Raw genomic sequence first — 25,785 nt, forward strand, 5'->3', positions numbered from 1 at the left:
ACCAGAAAGCAACCCTGGATTTCTGGTATTAATAAACAGGGACTCTTCACTGGTATGCTGGACTAATGAGGTATATTGTTAACAGCAGAAAGTGCAATGTGCAAAAAAAAAAAGAAGATATATTTAAGAATTGAATGCTTCTTTTTGCAACTTCATTGGGGTGTAAAAGAGTTGAAGGAAGTATATTTTGTATGAAGCGTGAAAGCGCTTCATTCTATAAATGTGCACACTGTCAAAGCTTTTACAACCGTATGAAGTTACAAAAAGAAGCATTCAATACTTATAATTACATTTTTAGCTGGGCTCATGAAAACACGATTTTTATAATTTTTTATTCAATTTACCTGTGTACTTTATTGTGGGACCTCGTGTTATCATGAATGATAAGTTTTATTGTGTAATGCAATTGCTTAAGGAATATCACTTGATGTGCAGTTAGCCAATCATAATAACGTATTGTAATGAAACATACATCTAATGTAATTATTAGCTTATAATGTTATCATATTAGTAAGCTTTGTATTAAACTGATCCTGGTATTGAAGTGTTGCAACTTTAACTTAAGCACAATAAAGCAATTGATAATAAACTAGAACTAGAAGTTCTGTGAGGCATACAACATACTTTTGTTATAATTTCAGTTTTTCTCTGAGTGGAATTTACGCCATACCTGGGAATGGTTATTTGATGTGATGGACTCAACAGAAGCTCAGCTGAGATTTGGCTCGGCATTGAGTAACACCTCAGATCAATCTAACCCCGTGCATCCACTTCACTCCAACTACGTCAGGACTCAGAGGGAAAGAAACAATCAGGAAGAATCTCATCCAATATCACAATTCTTAGAGAGACGTAGAGCAAGATTCGGTACTATAGCTTGTAAGTTACTACAGAACCATCGTGCACCTTATCTCTGATTCAAGAAATAAAATATGAAATAAATTGACCACCAATAAATGCACAATTTAATTTTTGAATAAACTTATATATGAAAATAAGGAGATGTGGTATGATTGCCCACAAGACAACTATCCACCAAAGTTCAAATGAAGTGAATGTAATCAATTATAGGCAAAGGAATGGCCTTCAACAATGACAAAAGCTCATTAACTTATAGTCGGCTTTGAAAGGCCCCAACATGATAAATATGAAAGACTCAATTGAAGAAAACATATGGCATAATTTGTACAATACAATTTACAAAAATCTAATATGACAAACATGAACCAAGCATATTTACAAAGAAAAAGTAATTAAAAACAATGGGTAAAAATTAAACATAATTCTTTATTTTTACAGCAGCTGATGGCAGTGTTGCTAGGAGAGACTTTCTTAACTATGCATTGTCATTGATGAGGTCACATAATGACGAGCATTCAGACTCACTTCCAAGTTTGGACATATCGGCTATGCGTCACGTTGCTTATGTCTTCGATGCGTTGATATATTACATGAGAAGTGGGACAGATTCTGACACTGACGTGATACGTGATGGAATATCGGTGATATCATGTGATCACGATGAAAATGAAAATGAGGAAGACAATGATGAAATAACAGGAAACAGTTTGTCTGGAGTTGAAAATGAAAGTATGGATGGTGAGAGTGAGACGACTGGAAAGTCTGGCAGAAAACATCCATTTTTCCATCGTTCTGAATCTACGATATTTTTAGGATGTCCTCCTCCAGATCCTTTTAAAACACCTTTAGTAGAAGCTCTCCCATTGGCTGACCAGCCACACCTTCTCCATCCAAATTCAAGGAGAGAAGATTTGTTTGGAATGGCCAGACAAACAGTAACTGCTGTTAGTTCATGTGAAACTAAAGTTCAGCCTGCATTCACTGAGCCATGGAACCTGTCTGATAAAGTTCCAGTCCGTATGGCATTGACTGCCAGGCTGTCTGACATACCTGTTCCTACTGCAACAACAGCTGTGCCGGGTACCAGTTCAACCACAGCTCCACCTGTGACAACATCTGCCACAGACTTGTCATATAATAATGCTAGTGTCATAGTCAAACCTCTGTCTCATATCCCATCAACTAGTTCCCTGTTTAATCAGAATCTACCGGGACCATCTCAAAGTAGTAGAGTCCCGGAGGCACCATTTCACAATAGATTTCCCACTGAGGAACCAATGAACTTATCTTCATCTCATGATGCCAGTCTTTCTAGTGACTTATCTCAAGCAGACACACAGTCACTGGAGCAGAAAATAGAAGGGCAACAAGCTAGTGTTATTGTGCATGCCAGTTCTGCACAAGCCTCTTCGTCTGTTTCAAAGCTGTCGTCTGCCAGCTCCACTTCCTCTCCATTAAAGTCTTTGTTGGCTTCTCAAGATGATAAAATCACTTCTGAATTTCCTTCTCAGTCTTCACATGAAAGGTCAGACAGTGAATCCAAAGGTCAAAGTTCACAGAGTGTAAGGTCAGATGAAACCCCTTGCAGTATGGACACTGTTGTATCAGGAAGTGGTTTGTCAACAGAGGGCAGCACTGGTCCACAGACTAGTAGTACTCTAAGTGGGTAAGTGAAATATAACAGTTACATTTATACCTTTATTTTTATGCCCCATTTTTATGGGCATTATGTTTTCTGGTCGGTGTGTTCGTCTGTTGCGCTTCAGGTTAAAGTTTTTGGTTGAGGTAGTTTTTGATGAAGTTGAAGTCCAATAAACTTATAACTAAGTAGACATGTTTCCTATGATATTATCTTTTCTAATTTTCATGCCAAATTAGTGTTTTTATACCATTTTCATGGTCAGCTGAACATAGAAAATGATAGTGCGGATAGGGCATCTGTGTACTAGGGACACATTCTTGTTATATTTGTTTTATATTGTCCTGTTCAGAATTTAAAACTTTCAGAATTTAATTTATTAGCTCCAATGAAACTTAGATGAAATAGAATGGAATTGGGGAATGTGTCAAAGAGACAACAAATCGCCTGATTTGGGACAGGCACCAAAATGGGGTGGGGTTAAAGAGCCTTTTATTCCATATTATTAACATATTACATATTGAATAATTTACAATTGAATCATATGTAACTTGATCATTCGTTGTGTTTTTAAATTCTCAGGATTAGGATTTATTCTTTCTTCAAAGTAATGATGCAAGTAAAGTTAGCTAAAACTGAGATTCAGATAAATCAAATAACACAGAAATTTTGTCTTTCTGCATAATGCAATGCATAATTTGAAATAAATATTTTTAGAAGTCTTGGTGCAAGTGTACCCAGTTCAAGTACAGAAGGACCTGTAGATATAGTAGGAGCCAATGAAAATGTTGCTAACACTGTTGTGATAGAAACATCTCAAGCCTCCACATCTGGCTTGTCACCAGCTACTGCGCCGTTTCCATTTACATCAACAAGGTAAAATTAGGCCACTGCTACCCAGCTGTTCCTTGATATTCCCTATGGGCTGAATAATAAGATAACAAAAAAGATATATAGTATAGTTTAGAATATGCCTTTTTTTTACAATTACATATTACCTTGATCTGTGAGCAATAACTTTCATGTAAAATATACTTTGTCCATATCTCTTTTTTTTTGTTTTACCAAGATTGTTGGATTTTAATACTCTGATGAATTGGAAGGTTGTAAAGCATGAACAAACATCTTGACAAACTTATTGCTGTTTGGGTTTTATTTCAAACTAAGTCTCAAGTAGATAATTAGAATTGCAAAGTTATAAGTCATAGAAAAAATGTAAGAACAAAATTTAAAAAAAAACATAACTATTTTATACACATTTTCATTTAAAAACATAAGATATATAGATCAGTGTGAGACAGTAATTGTAATACTGTAGTGAAAAGAAATAGGTCAAAAGCATTTCAGAATACAGTACCTCAAATTATTTGGCAAAAGATAATCTTAAAATATTGAGGCTTTGTTCAAACCAAATATACAGTACAAAAAATTGTTCTAAAGGAATAGAATTTAGTTTTATAAAGAAGTTATTTTCACAGGAAAGCTAAAATGAATAAACATCACAATGAACCGCAACATTTTATGTTTTACAAAATAAAAATGAAATAGAAAATTCAGTAAATTATGTCATCACATTTATCTAGTGAAAAGAAATTATATAAATAATATAACCTTCAATTGCAGCAGACAGAATCCAATTGGTCAACAATTGTCACATGATGTTCTCTTAGGAAGATGGCGTCTGGCTTTAGACTTATTTGGGCGTGTCTTCTGTGATGATGTTGGGGCAGAACCTGGATCTGTGATTAGTGAGTTAGGGGGATTCCCTGTGAAAGAAAGTAAATTTCGCAGAGAAATGGAAAAGATTCGTAATTCTCAACAGAGAGATTTAACACTTGAGGTAAATAGATTGTAAAAAGATACCCTCATATCTGTTTTCTTATATTTTGTGGAACTAAGAAAGGTCTATCCCTGTATTTGGTCTCTTTTGATTGTTTGATTTTCTCAGTCTCCACGCTGATTGGCAGCCCAGGCTTGTAAAATTGCTCTTGGGCCTACATATCTATAGGCCAACAGAATCTAGCTAAAAAAAAAAAAAATTGAGCTCCGGGCCTGTAGATTTAGCATTTCGTCTTAAAGACTGTTTTCTATTTTAAGGACTGATTATTTCAGCTTTATATTGACAAATAAGCAAGGATCATAGATTAAAACTTTAGCTTAGATTCATTGATATATTGAAAATAAACAAGGTTCAATATTTAAATATAAGATGTAATCTTGATACGATGTATTGGTATGTGTTTGATGGTCAAAATCTTCTGTAATGTGAAAGTTGAATACTGACAGTTCATCAAAGCACTAGCAATGATATATTGTATAGCAGGTTATTTTTGTGATTTTCATTGAAAAAGGTATACAAAATAATTTGGAGATTTGTTATTTTGGCAGATTCAAAACTTTCAACAATACAAGTACACTTTTAAATTGGCAGAATTCATTTTGGCAATTTTCTTCTATCTGTGAATAAGTGAAAATTTGCATCCTTCGAAAAATAACCCTCTATAGATACGGTATATTTGTATTGTTATGTTTATTGTTTATGTAAAGACATTTTTTTTCTAATTAAACAGGTAGAGAGGGACAGAAACCAGTTAATTGTCCAGTCTTTCAAGCAGCTAAACAATCAGTTCAACCGAAGAACAAATACCAGTGGTCAACCATTGGCTGTACATAGGGCAAAGGTTACGTTTAAGGATGAGCCTGGAGAAGGCAGTGGAGTGGCTAGGAGTTTTTATACTGCTATTGCTAATGTAAGACATATTTAGTATATGATAGGTGTTTTAGCTAAAACTAGAGATTTTCTGTAGATTCGTTATTTTATTTTTGATAACTTTTTGTCGAGCCTTCGACTTAAGTCGAAAAAGCAAGACATAGCGATCCTCCATTCCTTCGTCGGCGGCGGTGTCCACAAATATTCACTCTGTGGTTAAAGTTTTTGAAATTAAAATAACTTTCTTAAACTATCCTTGAATTGTACGAAACTTGGACAGAAGCTTGTTTATGTTCATAAGATAGTATCTAGAAGTAAATTTTGTAAAAATAAAATTCCATTTTTTCCGTATTTTACTTATAAATGGACTTAGTTTTTCTTCCAGTTAACATTACATACACTCTGCAGTTAAAGTATTTAAAACATTTTTAAGATTCTTAAACTAGCCTGGATTTTTACCAAACTTGGACAGAAGCTTCTGACAATCAAAATATAGTATCGAGAGGAATATTTTTATTGACTTTTTTCATCATTTTTGATGAATGTGATTAACAGCAAAAGTAGGCGAGACACTGGGTTTCGCGGAACCCTTACAAATTTTTTGGTAAATATAGGAAACAAGGAGTTCAACTAATTACAAATTTTCTATGGGCTTGAATGCAGTCTTTGAAAAACCATGGAATTAAATATCCACAAAATCTTTTTTTTCCTCAAATTTTAGTTGTATTATTTTTTGAATACAGCCCATGTGCTTACTAGAATACATTTTAATTCCCTACTAAAATTAGAGCTAATTGTTCCATATTGATGTAGAGAGTAGAGAAAAGACAATCAGTCTACTACAGTTACAGTACTGGCCAAAAGGTATATTTTTGTAGCCATGTATGTAGCATTTATTTCCCCATTATCAACCATCCATAATTGTGGTTCCAACATAGTAAAGTCTTGTGACCTTGCAGGTTTGGCAGGTGACTTTGTGACCTGATATGTGTTTTCAAGGGACTGATGACATATATAAGAATAATAAGTTTTAAAATTTGTTTTTATGACTTGTTGCTTTTAAAAATGTGTGAAAGGTAATATTTGGTGATCTGACGCAATTATAAAATATGAACATGTAAGTTATCAATGTTAGCTTACTGGAGACGCATAATTCAAATGTTTATATAGCTAAGGGGAATCGGTTTTCATTCAATCTGTTACCACTTATTAAAACAAATGCAATATTAATGAAACTATAATCTGTGAGATTTAATTTTCATGATTTAATACTTTTAATTGAAAAATTAAAAAACACATTTTTTTTATTGGTTTCAGGCTGTATTATCACAAGAGAAGTTACCCTCTTTAGATGGTGTTATGGTTGGTCAGAAATCATCATCATACAGTAAGTACCTCAACAGGTTCTCCATGGCAAAGTGATCTTAGTAGTTTATCTATAATGTCAACATTTGCATGTGGAAAGGGTGTTTGACTCCAATATTAATTAATTAAGGTTACAGTTCCTGCCAAATGTTGTAGTTTTCTAAGAGGACCTTGGCTCTCTCTATCAATAAAAACAAAAAATGCAGTTTTTGGCTTATATCTCAAAAACGAAAGCATTTAGAGCAAATCTGACACTGGGTCAAAATGTTCATTAGGTCAAGATCTATCAGCCCTGAAATTTTCAGATGAATCAAACAACCCATTGTTGGGTTGCTGCCACTTAATTGGTAATTTTAAGGAAATTTTGCAGTTTTTGGTCATTATCTTGAATATTATTATAGATAAAGATAAACTGTAAACAGCAAAAATTATCAGCAAAGTAAGATCTACAAATAAGTTAATATGACCAAAATTGTCAATTGACCCCTTAAGGGGTTATTGTCCTTTAATGACAATTTTTCACAATTTGTTCATCATACTGAATGATCAGTAGGGTGTATAAAATAAAGTTTGTGTTTTATTTTCTATTTCGTCAAAAACATGGCCGTCATGGCTGAAAATAGAACACAGGTTAAAATGCAGTTTTTGGCTTATATCTCAAAAACTCCAGCATTTAGAGCAAATAAGACCAGAAGTTAAAGTATTTATTAGGTTAAGGTCTACCTGTCCTGAAATTTTCAGCCAAATATGGTAACTGGTTTTGCAGGTATAATGCCCCTGAATTGATGATTTTAAAGAAATTTTGCAGTTTTTGGTTATTTTCTTGAATATTATTATAGATACAGATAAACTGTTAATAGCAAAAATGTTAAGCAAAGTCAGATCTACAAATAAGTCAATATGACCAAAATTGTCAATTGACCCCTTAAGGAGTTATTGCCCTTTAAAGACTTTTTTCACAATTTGTTCATCATGTTGACTTACTTTAAAAAATCTTCTCTTTTGAAACTGCTGTATCAATTTCAGCCAAACTTAGGCTAAATGAGTTTCAGGGTATCTAGTATAAATTTTATATTTTATTTCCTTGTATGTCAAGAAACATAGCTCCTATGGCTAAAATAGAACATAGGAGAAAATGATTATTTTTTTTTTTCTTTTGAAGAAAATAGGACTATTCAAAGAACATTTAAATAAATTGAAAAGCCAAAATAATCATTGATGAGAGATTTAACCAAAAAAATTAAGGTGAGCGATTCAGGCTCTTGAGAGCCTCTTGTTTAAACAAAACAAACTAACATGCATGTTTTATTCCAGACCTGATTCAAAGAGCAAGATCTAGGGACAAAGAAAGACAAAGACAGCAAGCCAACATCCAAAGACGTAGAAGTCGTGACAGAGAATTAAGATCTACATTATCATTGGACGCTCCACCATTTTATATGCCCTCTGACCCCGCTGGAACAAACAATAACAGCACACCTACCACAGTTCCCTCTAGTGAGAGTTCGTCTGTGACAGATAGCGGAAGTGACACGATATCTCAGTACAGACGACAGCTCGGTGAACGGTTATATCCAAGAGTTAGTGCATTACAAGCTGTAAGTATTTATGAATATTTATAAGAAATTCACACTGAGAATATCTCTATCCCTCCTGTCCATAAGAGCCTTATTATCACTGTCTGATGTCATGTGTATGATTTATGTGTTGGTGTTTCTTGGGTGTTGAAAAAAAAATCAAGGTGACCATACCGCCTTCGACAAGAAGAAAAACCAATAATGTATACTGTAAATACAGAAATTAATGTGAGGTTTTTATTATTGCGAAAAATGTGAATTTAACAGGATTTTTCTCAAATTCGTAAAAATTAAAATCGCATTTCAGTCTAAAATGACAAAATCGCAATAATAAATGCAAGTAATAATTTCTGAATTTACAGTAGTCTGCAATATAAGGTGTCAAATATGAAACAATTCACTTGAGAAAATCAACGCTCTTATTTTTAACAAATAAAAATTGTGAAAAACAGTTATTATAGACTAGAACCACCATCAACCATTTAACTAAAGGCTCCTAACTTGAGACAGAATGTGGTGGGGATTAACTAGTTTGATGGCTCCAAGTCTTCCCCTAACCTGGAATAGTGGTTTTACAGTTCAACATAAGACTATAAAAATCAATCAAATCAAAAGGTTTAACCCATCACAATGTCAAGGGGGTGTCATTGGGGGTTCTGATCCCGGATCCCGCTGCCCTGTTTTGTCAGATTCTCTTATCCTGCTTACAGCACTAGGTATGTAAGGAATTGTCATTTTTTTTGTAATTTCCCATGTCTTGCTAGACTTCATTTCCCGTTTTGACGGCACAATAATTTTACTTTCAAGAGTCACGGTTACCAAAAAAACAGCAATCCAACATCATGCTTAGATCCAAATGAGACCGACTGTCAATGCTCTTGACTAAAAAGCGTAGCGTAAGAAATTTCCTACAGTTACTCTAAAACTTTTGAATGAAAGTTAATTTTTAATCTTTGGTTACCAATAACTATTCTTGTTTTGTAGTCTTTGGCCCCAAAGATCACAGGTATGTTGTTAGAACTGTCTCCTGCACAACTACTGCTGATGTTGACGTCAGAAGAAACACTACGACAGAGAGTGGAGGAAGCCGTAGAACTTATTCAGTCACCAGGAAGGTCTGTATATAAGAGTTCTCCCATTCTTAGCTGATTAATACTTTTTCTGAAAAGTTGAACATTTTTTTTTAATTTGCTTGATCTTAGCTCTTATTTGGTCATAATTTTATTATGAAATAATATTTTCTTGCATGTCCTCAAATCTTTTTTATTTCCATTGATATATGTCATGTAATGAAATAATGTGACCATGTCTGAGTCTAATAACATTACATCTATAGCTAAAACAACAGTTCTCTTTGCTGATCATTGAAAAGGAAAGATGGTGTGTTATTATTTAAAATGCTGGTGACTGATTGGAGTTTTGAAAAAGATAGCAAAGTTGTAAAAAGAAAAATTAATGTATCTTCTTTCTATTTTGAAAAGTACCACTTATTCAAAAAAAAATCTCTTGAAGATGGATACATTTGAAATCATTGCAGAATTCAAAGCCCTTGATTTTATAAATTTATTAAAAAAATTACTTTTTTTTTCAGAGAATTGAGTGCTGAAGCATTGTTAGATTTAGATATATTTAATTTATCTGCAACGGATAAGAAGAAGAAAGTAACAGATAAACGTATGGATATAGATGATGAGGAAGACTTAGATGATAGCTCACCTTTATTTTGGCAACCTGGAAAACGTGGCTTTTACTCCCCACGACCAGGAAAAAACTCACCAGAAAGACTCAATGCATTTAGGAATGTTGGAAGGTATATTTTTATCCTCAATTTAAAACTTGTGCGATACTGTTTTACTGCTGTCTTTTCATCCATCTATCAGTCTGTCCCATGAATATTTTATTAACCAGATTTGGGACAAAAATGTCGGTTATTGATTTGGGGATGTACAGCGGTCGGTCTGTTGTGCGGACGGCAATCAAATGTTGTCCGTGCATTTACTCATGAACCGTTCAACCAAATCTTTTAAAATTTTAATATGTTGTTACTAACTTTATGAAGGTCAAGTTCAATAATGGCGATTTTGACTTTTACCGTTCAGGAGTTATGGCTCTTGAAAGATTGAAAAATGAGTTTCCAGTCATGTCCGTGCATTTACACATGAACTGTTCTACCAAAGCTTCCCAAATTTTAATATGTTGTTACTGATGACAAAATAGAGGTCAAGTTCAATAATGACGATTTTGACTTTTACTGTTCAGGAGTTATGGTTCTTGAAAGATTGAAAAATGGAGTTTCCAGTCGTGTCCGTGCATTTACACATGAACTGTTCTACCAATGCTTCCCAAATTTTAATATGTTGTTACTGATGACAAAATGGAGGTCAAGTTCAATAATGACGATTTTGACTTTTACCGTTCAGGAGTTCTGGTTCTTGAAAGATTGAAAAATTGTGTTTCCAGTCGTGTCCATGCATTTTCTCATGAACCATTCAACGAAAGCTTTTGAAATTTTTATAGGATGTTACTGATGACAAAATAGAGGTCAAGTTCAATAATGTTGATTTTGACTTTTACCGTTCAGGAGTTATGGTTCTTGAAAGTTTGTAAAATGGCGTTTCCATTCACGTTATTGCATTTACTCATGAACCATTCAATCTAAGCTTTTCAAATTTTAATATGTTGATACTAATGACAAAATGAAGGTCAAATTTGATATTGACAATTTTCACTTTTACCATTCATCAGTAATGGTTCTTGTGATATTGCCAGGACACAAATAAATGTTAATAAATCCGGTTTGCTGTCGTTGTGACAGCCTCTTGCTCACATTTTCCTAGGAAACTAACTACCTTACAAGTATTTATGGAATTTGGTTTCAGAGTTTATGCAAGTCAGCTGTACCATGTGATGCGTTTTCAGATTTATCACTCAACAACTTTCTGTTGACCTTATACTTTTAGAGGGCAAGGGGTATCATTAGTCAGAAGTAGCTCAAAGATTCACCTTTTTTTCCTTGTGTGTAACAATACATAGGAAACTATTTGTTTCGTAGAAAATATCTTTACAAAAGGACTGTACAATTGTCACCTTTTTTACTCATAACTTTATTTTAGGGTAATGGCACACACAACAATTTTGGTTCTTATATCTAGATTTCTTGAGTATTAAATATCCATTATATAATATCAACTATTACTACTGATGTGTTTTATCAGATTTTTATGCACCTGCCCTAAGCAACAGGGGCATTAAGGGTCTATCTGTCCCATTTTGGTTTCCACATTTAACAATGTTTAAACTTAAGTAGGAATTTGGGTTGTTAGTCAATTACTGTTCTGAAGTAATTCCCAATTTCATTTAGGAAAAATGCAAAGATTAGTAGGGGCATTTTTGATCTAAGACACATTCTCTTTTATTTATAGAGATCATTATTTAAATATTTCCTCTTCAGGGTGGTATACAGGTTAACTTCATGAACTTAGAGCTCTATCCTTCTGTCTTCCTGACCCATACAAATTGCTGTTCAATTTTTCTCTGAAACTACAAATCATAGCACAGACTGTTGATTTACCAGTTTTATATGATGTTTTTAAAGAGGTGATAAATATAATCAACGTTAATGAATTTAATTTCAGAATAATTGGTTTATGTTTGTTACAAAACGAGATGTGTCCGCTGTTCTTCAATCGTCACGTTCTGAAGTTTATCCTTGGACGTAAAATTGGCTGGCATGACCTGGCATTCTTTGATTCTGTGATGTATGAAAGTTTACGACAATTGGTGCTAGACTCTGAGAAAAAGGATGCCAGTTTGTTATTCACTGCCCTAGATATGAATTTCTGTGTGGAAATGAACCCAGAATTGGTAAGATGTTTTAATATATGTTAATAAGGAATGCAAAATCACTGGTCTCTATATGATTTTATGTGTGGAAATATTTCTTGAATTGGTATCTATATTAATGAAGACTGCTAAAAAAATATTGTCATGATAAACCACATAACATAGAAAATGTATTAAACTGGAAGTAATAAGTGGAGATGTTGATATATATGTTAATGAGGTAGTTACTCCACAATACTTTAAATTCATTTAGTGATAGACATTTGCATATGGTTTTCATGGTGTCACAGTACTTGTCTATCCCATATTCATGTATTTAGTTTTATATGTTATATTTGTTATCCTCATCAGATTTTGTCTAATGCTTAGTCCGTTTCTGTGTGTGTTACATTTTAATGTTGTGTCATAGTTCTCCTCTTATATTTAATGTGTTTCACTCAGTTTTAGTTTGTAACCTGGAATTGGTTTTTATGCCCCACCTACGATAGAAGAGGGGTATTATTTTTTCTGGTCTGTGCGTCTGTTAGTTCGTCCGTTCATCAGTTTGTTCGTCCGTCTGTTACACTTCAGGTTAAAGTTTTTGGTCAAGGTAGTTTTTGATGAAGTTGAAGTCCAATCAACTTGAAACTTAGTATACATGTTCCCTTTGATACGAGCATTCTAATTTTAATGCCAAATTAGAGAATTTATTCCAATTTCATGGTCCAGTAAACATAGAAAATGAGTGTGAGTGGGGCATCCGTGTCCTGTGGACACATTCTTGTTTTTCTATCGATTTATGAGTTTTGAACAGAGGTATACTGCTGTTGCCTTTACATTTCAACTCAGCAACAGGTATCCATACAATATGTTGTGAAGGAATTAAAAGCAGACTACACAAATTTCATAACAGCATCAAATTCCTTACTAAATTCAAAACATTTAGATTGTGAAAAGAAATGGATTTAATCAAATCATTTTGACTGGTTGCACAAATTCAGTTTGAGTTTTGTGACATTATCAAAATTTTGTGGATTTTGTGGGTAAAGGAGAACCATGAAATCAAATGTTCAACAAATACAAAAAAATCTGTGTTAGGACTTCAACATTATATAGATATCATTGAAACATACATGTTTTCCTAAATCCACCAAAATTGGTATCCATGTAAATAAATGAAATCACAGTATTCTATATTTCTTTACATTATATTTTTCTATTCTTATCAAGTTTAATCAAGAGTTAAAATCACATGTATTAAAAAGATTAATTGTGTATTTTGTTGATGACAGGGTGGCGAGTCAGTAGAACTAATCCCCGGTGGTGCTGATATTGAGGTGAATGCTCAGAATGTACATGATTATGTAAGACGATATGCTGAACTTAGGATGGTCAAAGTGGCTGAGAAAGCTCTTAAGGTATGTGTAAACTAAGTTATCATACCTGCTTACTATCACTATTTGTTGGGGTTTTCCCCCATGGAGGCTCCCAAATGGAAATTTTAAAAGAGCAATTTTTTCCACAATTTTAAACAACAAAAATCATTTTACAATTGTTAAAAGGCTTGTTAAAGTATGAAGAAGCCAAAAAACAACATTAAAATATATTTGAAGCCCTCCTTAAAGGTTTTGTAGAACTAAATGAGCCATCCTAAAAGTAAAACCCCCATGGACATTTTGAAAATTTGGCAGGTGTTAGTTATGCTAACTAGAGATATATGTGGATTGATTGTGGCAGATCCTCATTTCTGCGTTCTAAAATATTTTTGGCAAGTTTTCTCTTCTCTTAAGATTTAATTTGCCCGTTATTCATTATCTTTTGCCAAATTTTCTTAAATATTTTTTTTTTTGCCCCATTCATCTTTATTTATTTGCCTTATTCATTCTTTGTTATTTTATAAATCCAATCCAGATCCACATTTACAAGATTTTGACCAGAAATATAAGCTTTTGTAACTTTAATGTCATTTACTATCTGAATTGTCTCATTGGCAAACACACTTTGTTTTCTCATGTTAATAACTTATTTGTTTTCAGGGTTTACAACAAGGTGTGTTTGATGTTATACCAGCCGCTAACTTAGAAGGACTGACTTCAGAAGATTTACGATTGTTGCTGAATGGTGTGGGAGATATTAATGTACAGACTCTAATTAGTTATACATCATTTAATGATGAGAGTGGTTAGTCTATTTATATTCATAAATTAAAATATGATATAGATATGTTTCAGTAGTGTAGATTAATTTGTATACAGCAGCTGTGCTATTTGTGTAGTCAAATTTCCTTGACAATATATTTATATGCGATATACACTGACTGCATATCGCCTTTTTTGACATTGACAATGCGTTTCCTTAGTTTTATTTATGACGTCAATAAAACATTTTCACTCGACACAGCCTCGCTTTCTACCTGTTCCTTAGCCTTGTACAAGTAACATTTATATTGCACGACAATGTATGGTTATTCTATTTAAAATATGTTGTTTAGTACCAATTTTTGTACATTTCTGTGTCAAAGTGTGGATATAGACATATAACTTATTAATACTTTATTGAATTTAAACAAAGACAAATATAAAAAGATGAGGATAACCTCACTTGTACTGTCCTGTATTGTACAGAATCAAATTTTAAAAAAGTACAATTATTGAATAAGCTTTCTATAGCTATTTGATATGTGATTTTTTTTCTTCAATATTATTTCAGGTGAAGGTAATGATAAAGTACAAAGATTCAAAAGATGGCTGTGGTCTGTTGTGGAAAAAATGAATAATCAAGAAAGACAAGATTTGGTAAGATTATCTTCAGTCTAAAACCAGAGGGGTTTACTTCTACGATTTTGCCGTAGTTTCTACGGATTTCAGTGAAAAAATACAGACTACGATTGTCATACCAAAAACTACGGGTTTTAAAAAAAATAGGTTTGTTTCAAAATCCGTTAAATTTTTATCTTGATCAGTTAAACAATTGAATTAATTAAAATATCAATGCTTTAAAGCGCATTTAAGACCAGGTAAATTGAAAGCATGTCCAAGAGGAAGACCACTGATGACAATTGCATCTAATTTTTTAAAATTTTCTTGGGGGGGGGGCATGCCCCCAAACCCCCCTAGAAGGTACTCATCGAGAGTACTACTGACAATTGTACTGATAGACATCAGAATGGGTAAACAGGTCTGTAAAACTGTTATCAATTACATACACAAGATATAAAATCAGGGAGATGTGCATCAAAGCAAGCAAGCTAACCTGACTTGGGATAGGCACATATAAAATGTATACTGGATATTAAAAAAAAATGGTATTGCTTATTAGAGAAATGTGACTTGGCCAAATTTGGGTATACCTTAATTCTAAAATAACTTAATGATGTGTTTTTCCAATTGAAGTTTAATTTTATTCTCTATTGCAGGTATATTTCTGGACATCCAGCCCAGCTTTGCCTGCCAGCGAGGAGGGATTCCAACCAATGCCTAGCATTACGCTTCGCCCGGCAGACGACGACCACCTGCCAACAGCTAACACCTGCATTTCAAGACTTTATATTCCGTTATATTCATCAAAAATTATTCTACGAAGTAAACTGTTATTAGCAATTAAAACCAAAGCATTTGGTTTTGTATAATGAGAAAGAACATTGACAATACAGTGAATAGTGTTGAATGTTAGCCACTAATGAATTAATTTGCCATTTTATATTGATTTGGACTTTTGGGAGTAAAACTGTCTTGATTATTAGTTTGGTTATCTCTACTGTATAAACTCTCAAGTATCTAGAGATTAATCCCTCAAAAAAAGGATGAAACAGGATTTTATCTTGAATTTTATACTACAAGCATTCAGAGTCAAAATTTTACAAAGACTAAAATATTTTTTATTTACCAAAATATGCTTTGTTATGATTTAGTTAACAGCTATAGAAAATTACAGAGGGATTTTGTAATATGTTTTTTTGTATAATGGTAATTCATTTGAATTTTTGGCTCTAAATTTTTGTATTTTCAAAAATATTAATTTCATTACTTTGTGCAGATCAGTTTAAAAGACTTCCAATTGATACCAGAAAAACGTTTTTTATTAAAAGACTTAAGGCATATGTTTGAATTTGTTGTTAGAAAAACAGAATAATAATTGATAATATGAGAATATTGACTAATGTTTAGAATTACACAAATGTAGTGAAAGTCAACATTTATTTATAATTCATTCCCATTAAAACATCAGATATTGTCTTGAATTTGATGTCCTCATCTTTAATTAAACAGGTGTATATGATGAACGAATAAGATTTCAGAATTGTATTAAATGGGTCAATTTGATGTAAGAAAGTGCTTTGTTCAAAATTGTATGGTTCTTCAAAACATTTGTTCGAACACATCTGATTACAGAAAGTGTTCTTAATTTATAAACTGTACTATTATTTATAAAGTTCTGTGAAAGCATTTCAGAAGTAATTATTCATACTGAAAATTTTGCTTGTAACATAAATTTGTTCAACACCATGTCTAAAATACAGACATATTGGAAAATGAAATTGCAGTTTTTGGAAAATGACGCGTCAGCGGCATTCTTCCATTACTATTGACCAGAACAACAGGAAGTCGATTATTGCCTCTGCCTACCGCACTTGGTTTCATATTTACTATTTTACAAACTAACTGGTATCTGCTTGTATTCCGCTACACTCGAACAAAGTGTGTTAGTCGGACGGGAACCTGTTTACATACTTTATTTTATTTAGTACAACAAAAATGTTGACCTGTCCATAGGAAGTCTTGTATAGTCCGCGCTTTTATTCTCAACAATTGGACCTTCCAGTGGGGATGCGCACTAAATAGTACAATTAGCAAGAAACAAGAGAACAAGTTCAATATTCGCGGCGAGGTTGTTTGTTTACATTCCGCCATCTTTGTTATTGATATTGTAGAGGGCGCTCTCATGATTTTTCAAACTAATTATTTTAACTCGTCCATATTAATAAGTTATTTCTATTTAATATCAAATTAAAAGTGATAAATATAAAAACTAAACCTTTCATTACAAATTTCTCCTTTCTGTTCAATCAAGGATTTGTATAGCTATACAAATCCTTGGTTCAATGCATTTAGAATTTGTAAACTACAAAACGTAATCGGTTATTGTTCATTCCGTTTTGATGTTTCATACCGACTTAAAATTGGTTTGTATAAGCTTAGACCCTTTAAACATTAATGTGATAGGTATATTTAAGACTGTTTTACAAAAGGATGGAACTTTTTTATTTTCAAAATCGTATTATAGTGATATCTGTCATGTACGGATTTCGACTTTCACCGGTTAATTTCTTCTTTTACACGTGCGTTTTAAACTTCCTTTCAAAACATCGCAAAGTTTCAAAATTGTTTTTTTAGTGAATTGAACTTATTTCAACAATCATGAAGCGTTCTAGAATCATATTAAAACAGTCTCTACTTCTGTTTGATGATCGAAAACAGGGTTTCTTAAGAAAATACCGCAAACGATCGCAGAGGATTTGAAAAGTTCAACTCAAATCGGCACCTGGTTAAATCGGCATATAGTCAAATCGGCACCTATTTGAAGTCAATTTGGCATCCAATAATATTTGTTATAATATTTTCTATTCAATCAACTTATAACTTTTACAAAGTACATAGTTAATTAGTTGTTGTGTATAAAGGTAAACAACGAAGCCCTTACCCAAGCTGTTACTTAAAGGGGCACTAGCTGTCAAATTCATGGTCACCAATTTGACTCAAATTCTCATATTTGATTAATAGCAATATAAAACATTTATCTAATCAATCAAACGTTTAAAATAAACAGTTTACAGAGCATGGAGTAGATGATATGTAGGTTCGTTTCGTGTGTATTTAAATCCATACGCCATCTAATTAACTATCATTTGACCTCAGATGACCATATAAGCGATGTAAACACAAATAAAGATATGAATAGGTTAAACCAGCACGTGCAATTGGATTTTTATAGGTCTGTTTGATTTGAATTTATAGATTAAAAATATAAGTTTCTCATTGTTTTTAACCGTATAAGAATGATTTATGTGGATCGAATTAGCAATCAAATGATTTACCGTAGTTTCACTTTCATTGTTGACATTTTTTTCTTTAAATAACCAGTTCACGTACAATGCATGTGTGGTCAGTCTCTAGCTAGGGGGTTAAATTAAGTTCACATGAATACCGGTTAGAATGATGATGACGTTTTCACTTGCAAGTGAATCAGTCAAAAATTATGTATAATCGCTTATTTCAACAAAATTAAAGCAAATTGATTGCTAAAAGTAAATTATTATTTCATTATTTCAATTTAATTAATGATTAATCTAAAAAAAATATACTTTATTTTTTTTTATATATATCGTAGCTAGTGCTCCTTTAACAATGAAACAATTAGAAAAATAAAATGGAAAACTATGAGTCCCTTTCAATAAATCTAACTTTCATGCCAAATAATAGCTAATTTTAGGTGGGTTTTTTTTCAGGAAAGTTTAAACAACATCAAACGAACAATCCTGTAAAATGCTCAACTAGTTAAAAAATGCATAAAAAAGGAATATTCAATACCTTTAATTCCTAAATATACCTCATATATATAATTAAAAATACATGTTCCAGACCATGAGTATTTTGACTGTACGTTCTGGACGGTATACGTATACTCGTACAGTCTGACAATACTCGTATGGTCGGACCGTATGAGTAAACATGTATGGTCCAGTATGAGCTAACCATTTATCACAATCTTTATTTTTTATAAATTTTTATCATTACAATTACTTTTAGATGGATCAAATGAATAATTGAACAATTGAATTTAAATATTTGTTTAATTGAATATCTGAATCCTATTTTGGTACTCTCTCCCATGGTGACTCTTACTACCACAATTAATGATAAATAATTTACATTTATATGTTTGCAGTTCATTCATGTTCCTTTGCATTTGCATTATTTTATAAAGTTTCTAATATTCTAAAATTGTAGTTCCACATCATGTTAACTTCCGATAATGTAAATTTCTATGATCATAATTCAATTCATGAATGTATTACTGATCGACAAGCTAAATAAAAGATATTAACATGATGAACAGATATAATAAGCGTGAATTTTTGTATTAGTTAAAAAAATACGTTTTTATTCCAATTACTATTGGAACTTTTACATATTAATTTGAGAGTTTAGTTATGTTGAGCTGTAAATGAACTTTACATACATTTGTAACTTATAAACTTAAGCAACTTCTTAATGATATTAATCAGATTATTTTGAAAAAGTATGCATACGGTCCAGACCGCACGGGTACGGTCCAAATACTCATACGGTCTGGAACATACACATTTAGTGGAGAAAAATAAATATATACAAAATGTACATGAACCCCCAAAAATGTGAAAGTAAATATTTTCAGACAATTCTTTCCTTAGGTACTTAACTCTTTGCTTAAATACTAAAAACAAATCTGGCTAGCCCTTTCTTATTTTTACTCTTTTTGCTTAAAATACTGTTAAAAATATATATTTAACATGGGTGACAAATTGACTATATAGGGTGTCGATTTGACCAGGTGCAGTTTGACTATAATTTTTTTAAATTACCTGAGTTTCATTAGACCTTTGTTAACAGTAACAAAAAGATTATTTAAAATTAATTAAAATTTTCTGAGAGAAGGGACTATGTACCAGTGAGAAATATACAAGCCTTTCTACGGTATTTATTTGTACAATTCAGGTAGTCTTGACCTATTCATTTGTCTTAAAAATAACCAGTCACTTCACACACACACATATATAGGAATATCAATTATATGCTACCAAGACATGTTGCATTGTTAAATTAATTACGGTATGTGAAAATCAAGACATGCATAATAAATATCCCAATATTAGAGACAGTGGCGTCATTTTTCCTCAGAGCTTTCAGCTCTTTGATTTACTGTGCTAAGAATAGATCTAGATATATTCTTCATTCCAAGGATTTAAGAAATATTTAAACATAAAAATATGCTGCTTTCAAACAATTTTTATAATAGTTTTGTCTGAAAAAAGCAATATTGCATATTTTCAGTAGATTTTGTAACATAATTGATATTCGAATCTTTCTGTTCATTTAGTTCATTGACATGAGGTTGGAAATAGGAGAAGTCTAACTGATTTTATTTGCAGACTTAACTTCAGAAAATAAAAATGTTAATTTTACAACAAGAACTATTCCCTAAGCTATAAAGTACCATTACTGATTTTTAAAATTTTCACATTTAAAAGGATACAATAACCTTTTCTTATTTTGCTGTTACCATTTTTAAATTTTCAATAAATTGCCATGTTTCCCCATAATCCTTTGATTTTCAACCTCAAATTTCCCCTTTTCACCCCAGAATTCATTTTTTTTTATTAGTTTCTAATGAATCATATTTGCTGGTTGACAGTAAATGTAACATAAATGAGACTCTGTCAGTGTCATAAGTGTGAATCATGGTCTAATTGTGTATGATTGAGTATATAGCTTCTAATGTGTGTGTATTTAATTTGATCAAAGTGTGAGACATGGATAATTCCTTATTATATCACAATTTCATCCAGGAATGATTTGTGATAAATCTTCTCAAAAGGAGATATGAAGAATGTATCTTTTACATTGTCCAATGAATTGCTGGAAGAGTTTATTAATTTATCTTGTAATTAATAGTTTGAATAATAGAAGTTAAGAATAAATTTCACATTTTAAGCCCTGTAATTTAAGGATGTTTGCTCCTCTTTTTTTTGAATTTTTGCCAGATTTTCGGAATCCTCTGGTTTTATCCATGTATTAACATTTAAAAAAATCGCCCACTAACCCATTCTTTTCTTTTCATTTTTTTTATTACATATTGATTAAAAAGCCATATTTCAAATTCTTATGAAATCCTTGTTATTTTTTCATAGTTTTTTAAACAAAAAAGTGCCAATGTTAAGTGAAAGAAAAATCTAGAGAGAATTCTTTCCCGCCAAATTTTCAATGACTTATATCTCGAAAACAAGCACACGGACCCTCCATTTTTTTCTGCTTATTTAGTTTCTCTATTTATATACTATCAATTTATAACAGTCTTTAAAAAAGCTTGTTATTTCAAAACCGAGTAGCGAACATCCTTAAAGCTTAATACATCTGTAGGGATTTTTTTTCATGGGAAAATGAATAAAATAGTCTTAACAAATACCTCCTTTGGTTTTGTGTAGGTTAAAATACAGAATAAGAAGCCTTTTAAAAAGAAGTTAAAATTTCAACAAATGTCGATAGGAAATGCATTATATCAGCTAACATAAAATATTGTTTATTCCTGTAGAAAATAAATAGAATTGGTTGATATAGATGCCATAAAAAGTGGTGATTTCCATGAACATAAGCAATAAAATCAGTGGTCTGGAAGTGCTATTACAATATTAATATATTATTACCTGTTTTAATTTTTTTTTTAACAAACCATCTTTCTAAATACAGCACAATCTTAAAAAGTTTTTATAAAAGGCAAACATAAAAACCTGATGGGTAAAATAACTTTAACCCAACATCTGTCTTAAGCAATGGAAACTTGATTGACAAATAACTTAATATACTTAAAATATGCATCGCTAAAAGTTCTTTATTTTAATGAACAAGAATTTTTTAATCTAGTCTGAGGGATCAGAGACAGTTGTAATGTTCATTCACTTTTCATTTATATCATTACTGCCGTTTGTGTTCTAGGAATTTTAAGCCAGATGATGTTATTTACGTTTTGCTAAAAATCTCTCAGAATCCAAGAGATCGGTATATCACATGCATTTTAATTTTGTTGTTATTATTATAGAACTGTTTTGTATACATTTTACTTACATTAAATTTATTGTATGATCATCATCAGCAGCAAAGAAAAGCTATAATGAATAAATGAGTGAATCCAGAGTTGCTGTTTATCATTTGTGCACCCAAAAAAAAACATGACGCAGTTTATCATTTGTATAACAAATAAAACCATGACACTGTTTGTCATTAGTGCAATAATTAAAATCATGACACTGTTGAATAAAGTAACAAAAAGGGAAGTTTATAAAAACTGTTATAATGAGGGAATCCAGTTTTGCTGTTTATCATTAGTGAAACAAATAAAATCATGGCACTCTTTGTCATTAGTGCAATAATTAAAACCATGACACTGTTGAATAAAGTAACAAAAAGGGAAGTTTATTAAAACTGTCGAAATGAGGGAATTCAGTTTTGCTGTTTATCACAAGTGCACCAAATAAAATCATGACACAGTTTATCATTTGTGTAACAAATAAAACCATGACACTGTTTATCATTAGTGCAACAAACAATACCGTGACACTTTTAAATTCAGTAACAAAAAGAGGTCTTTAAAAAGCGACAAAATGAGTGAACCTAGTTTAGCTGTTTATCATTACTGCAACAAATAAAACCATGACACTTAAATAAAATAACAAAAAGGGAAGTTTATAAAAATTGACAAAATGAGAAAATCCAGTGTCGCTGTTTATCATTACTGCAACAAGTAAAACCATGACACTTGAATAAAGTAACATAAAGGGAAGTCTGTAAAAACTGACAAAATGGTTGAATCCAGTTTTGCTGTTTATCATTAGTGCAACAACTAAAACCATAACATTTTTGTTCAATAAAGTAAGAAAAAAAAGGAAAGTCTAAAAAATTTTTGTCAAAATGAGTAAATCCAGTTTTGCTGTTTATCATTAGTGCAACAATTAAAACCATGACACTTGAATAAAGTAACAGAAAGGGAAGTCTATAAAAATTGACAAAAGGAATGAATCCAGTTTTGCTGTTTATCAATAGTACACCAAGTCCAACAATGAAATTAAACCAGTCCACATAAATAACTAAATGGATTTCAATATTGAACTTCTTTTAACATTGTCTGTTTTTCTAGTGTTATCTTGTTGAATCAGCAAACAGTGTTTAAAATTTTTTCTTCATTAAAACACCATGATACTATTTTAAAAAATTATCAAAGATATAATTGTGTACGCCAGAAGGATGTTTGGTTTACAAAAGACTCAGCAGTGACACAAAAAAATAATTTAAGAGGCTATTTATATAATGAAGATGAAGTGCATTGAGGACCCAATCAATTTTGTTGATTGAAGAGCATTTAGTCCACAAAATTAAAAAAAAATGTTATTATAGATATGGTGATCATATGAAGGACAGCAGCATATTAAATGCACATTCAGGACAAGCACATGTAATATAAATGTACTGACCCAATACGCTGAGATATGCCAAACACAGCTACCTTTAATGTTATTTCCTTCAATTGGATAAATATTGATCAGTCTATATACTTTCAAGTCTTCCAAATCTATACTATAGTCATACTCTAGCCTCGTGTATTTGATGTTTGTAAACAGAGGCGTATTTAGAAGGTTTATTTCAGGGCCGCCGTTTCTGTGGCGGAAAACGGTTGATTATATAGGGAATTACTTGAGTCCTTATCAATTTGATGTCAATAAAACATTATGATCATACAAATTCACGGCCCCCCTTATGAAAATTTCTGGATCCATCAATGGTCAGAAAAGGCAGTTCATACAACCCTTATTGTAAGGGTTCTTTTACATGCAGAGATTATCTCGAAAACTGGTGATTTCATGGTCGCCAACGTAACCAGATCAGTTATGGCTGCATTTTTTAACATCCTACAAATCAAATGGACGCCCTTCAGTTCAGAAATTACACACAAAGGCCGAGCGTCACCGATGAGCCTTCTGCAGATTACACGCGTCTGGCACAAATACAAAATTTTGAATCCTGGTATTTATGATGAGTTTATTTTAATACTGAAAATCTTTTACATGCATTCAAACAAATATGACATTATTACAAATGTATCATTATTGTATTTGCTATGTTTTTCTTTGTCTTTCGGAAACTAGTTTATACTAATTCCATTTCATTAAGGTAGCCTTCCCAGCAAGAGTAACTGGGGAATTTAATGTGTACCAGCCCACTGGTATTTGATGGTATGTCAACGACTGTACCGACACTTTTATGAGAGACTCCAGGTCCCCATCCTAATGTCGGTTTCTTTACTTTGGATTTCACACGAACTCGATCACCCACTTTTATGTTTGGTTTTACTTCGGCGCCACTAAATTCTACCAATTTAAGACTTCCAATAAGTTTTTCTATTGCCCCAGATTTCGTTGCAGCTGGAACAAACTGAACCTTTGCTGTTGATTCTTTGTCAAAGATATCAAGGAGACTTAATTCTTTCAAAGTTTTCGTAAAGTCACTGAATAAATCCAACAAAATAATATCATTTTGTCCATCAATCAAGCTTTTCATTTGATGCAGTGACTGTATGTCATTTTCAATGGCAATTGTGTTTTCAATCTTATCAATTTCATCTTTCATTTTACGAGATTCTTTCGATTTATGCTCGTCAATTGACTTGAAGTAGGAATCTTTAGTGTCGTTAAGGGCTTTTGTTATGATAGCCACCCTTTCGGAAATATCTGTTTTAGTATTGTCTACTTCATCTTCGAAGTTTTTGAGACTCAATCGAAACGAGGTTACTTTCTTTTTAGCTCGCCTGATTATGTCTACAGCTACTTTCACTTCTCTATCCAAAACTGACCTCGTTTTTGAAGCAGCAGCATCAATCAGACAGAAATCGTGTTTATTGTGTGTGGTTGGCAAACATATATTACAAGTTAATGTTGAACACGTGTTGCAATAATAAGTATACTTTTCTCCATGTTGTCTACAAATAGGTGTTTTCACTTCCGGATTGGCTTTATCAATATCTTTAAATTCATGATTCACGCACGATTTAGTTTTTAAATGTGATATTTCACATTCATTACAGAAAAGCTGTTCACATTCCATGCAAAACCTTCTTCCAATAGAATTGTCACATATTTCACAGGAGTTAACAGGACACTGTGCCATTTTGATATTATCTGCTACGTAAATTATGTGTTGTTAATTATCATGTACGTTTGCGGATATTATATAATGTAAAAACACACCTATCTTTGCACTAATGTCACGGTCGTTATTCGTTTCAATATCAAATGCAGAGTCTGTGTTAGTTGAGATGTAAACACTTTTAGAATACATTGATGTTGATATTTGACATATGTATTGATATTGATTTGATGTACTAGTATTTGTTGTGGAATTTTACTTATTTTACAAAATATTATTACGAATGCCAACAATATAAATTGAAAAGATATCGATAATTGAAAGAAATAATAAATACATCATCAATCCCAGGATGGAAAATGTGTACACCAGACGCTCGTTTAGTTTTCAAAAAAACTCATACGTGCACGTGACGTTCGAAAAAAAGTTAAACAAATGAAGTACTGCATGTTTTAATTAATGGATGTTGTAGTTAAACGTACAATTATGAACATAGTACAAACCTTTGAAAATGTTTAAATAATAACTTTATAATCTACACACATATTAAGGTATACAACGTCTACAAAAGAATCATCAGTGACACTCGAATCCAAAAAAGTAAAAAAGGCCAAATAAAGAACGAAGTTGGAAAGCATCGAGGACCAAAATTCCTTCAGTTTGTCAAATACAGCTAAGGTTTAATTTAAAAATATGACCATATCAATGATAATTAATGCCAACAAAGAAGTGCTGACTACTGGGCTAGTGATAACCTGGACGAATTAAAACTCCACCAGAAGAAGTATTGACCCAGTGTTTGTACATCAACTCATCATAGATAGCGGGATTAATTTTTTTATTAACGACAAACGCGCGTTT

The 25,785-nt window shown here is 32.0% G+C and overlaps 2 protein-coding genes across 2 annotated transcripts in view; one reads left to right on the plus strand and one right to left on the minus strand.

Moving 5' to 3' along the window:
• Positions 1 to 15,917, plus strand: part of LOC134690878 (E3 ubiquitin-protein ligase UBR5-like) — a 51,122-nt gene extending 35,205 nt beyond the window's left edge. The window contains exons 36-49 of the mRNA XM_063551005.1: positions 642 to 879; positions 1,300 to 2,527; positions 3,218 to 3,376; positions 4,127 to 4,340; positions 5,071 to 5,250; positions 6,528 to 6,597; positions 7,890 to 8,173; positions 9,137 to 9,267; positions 9,744 to 9,962; positions 11,788 to 12,016; positions 13,267 to 13,392; positions 14,011 to 14,155; positions 14,684 to 14,769; positions 15,390 to 15,917. Of these exons, the coding sequence (XP_063407075.1) occupies positions 642 to 879; positions 1,300 to 2,527; positions 3,218 to 3,376; positions 4,127 to 4,340; positions 5,071 to 5,250; positions 6,528 to 6,597; positions 7,890 to 8,173; positions 9,137 to 9,267; positions 9,744 to 9,962; positions 11,788 to 12,016; positions 13,267 to 13,392; positions 14,011 to 14,155; positions 14,684 to 14,769; positions 15,390 to 15,602 (3,522 nt within the window). The 3' untranslated portion in view covers positions 15,603 to 15,917. The remainder of the gene's footprint in view (positions 1 to 641; positions 880 to 1,299; positions 2,528 to 3,217; positions 3,377 to 4,126; positions 4,341 to 5,070; positions 5,251 to 6,527; positions 6,598 to 7,889; positions 8,174 to 9,136; positions 9,268 to 9,743; positions 9,963 to 11,787; positions 12,017 to 13,266; positions 13,393 to 14,010; positions 14,156 to 14,683; positions 14,770 to 15,389) is intronic.
• An 8,011-nt stretch (positions 15,918 to 23,928) lies between these two features.
• On the minus strand, positions 23,929 to 24,945 carry LOC134689853 (E3 ubiquitin-protein ligase Trim36-like). The gene has a single exon (XM_063549821.1). It carries the CDS (start codon positions 24,943 to 24,945, stop codon positions 23,929 to 23,931), a length of 1,017 nt encoding a protein of 338 aa, XP_063405891.1.
• Positions 24,946 to 25,785: the final 840 nt, after the last annotated feature.

The sequence above is a fragment of the Mytilus trossulus genome, chromosome 11, assembly GCF_036588685.1.
Source record: "Mytilus trossulus isolate FHL-02 chromosome 11, PNRI_Mtr1.1.1.hap1, whole genome shotgun sequence".
Taxonomy (NCBI): domain Eukaryota; kingdom Metazoa; phylum Mollusca; class Bivalvia; order Mytilida; family Mytilidae; genus Mytilus; species Mytilus trossulus.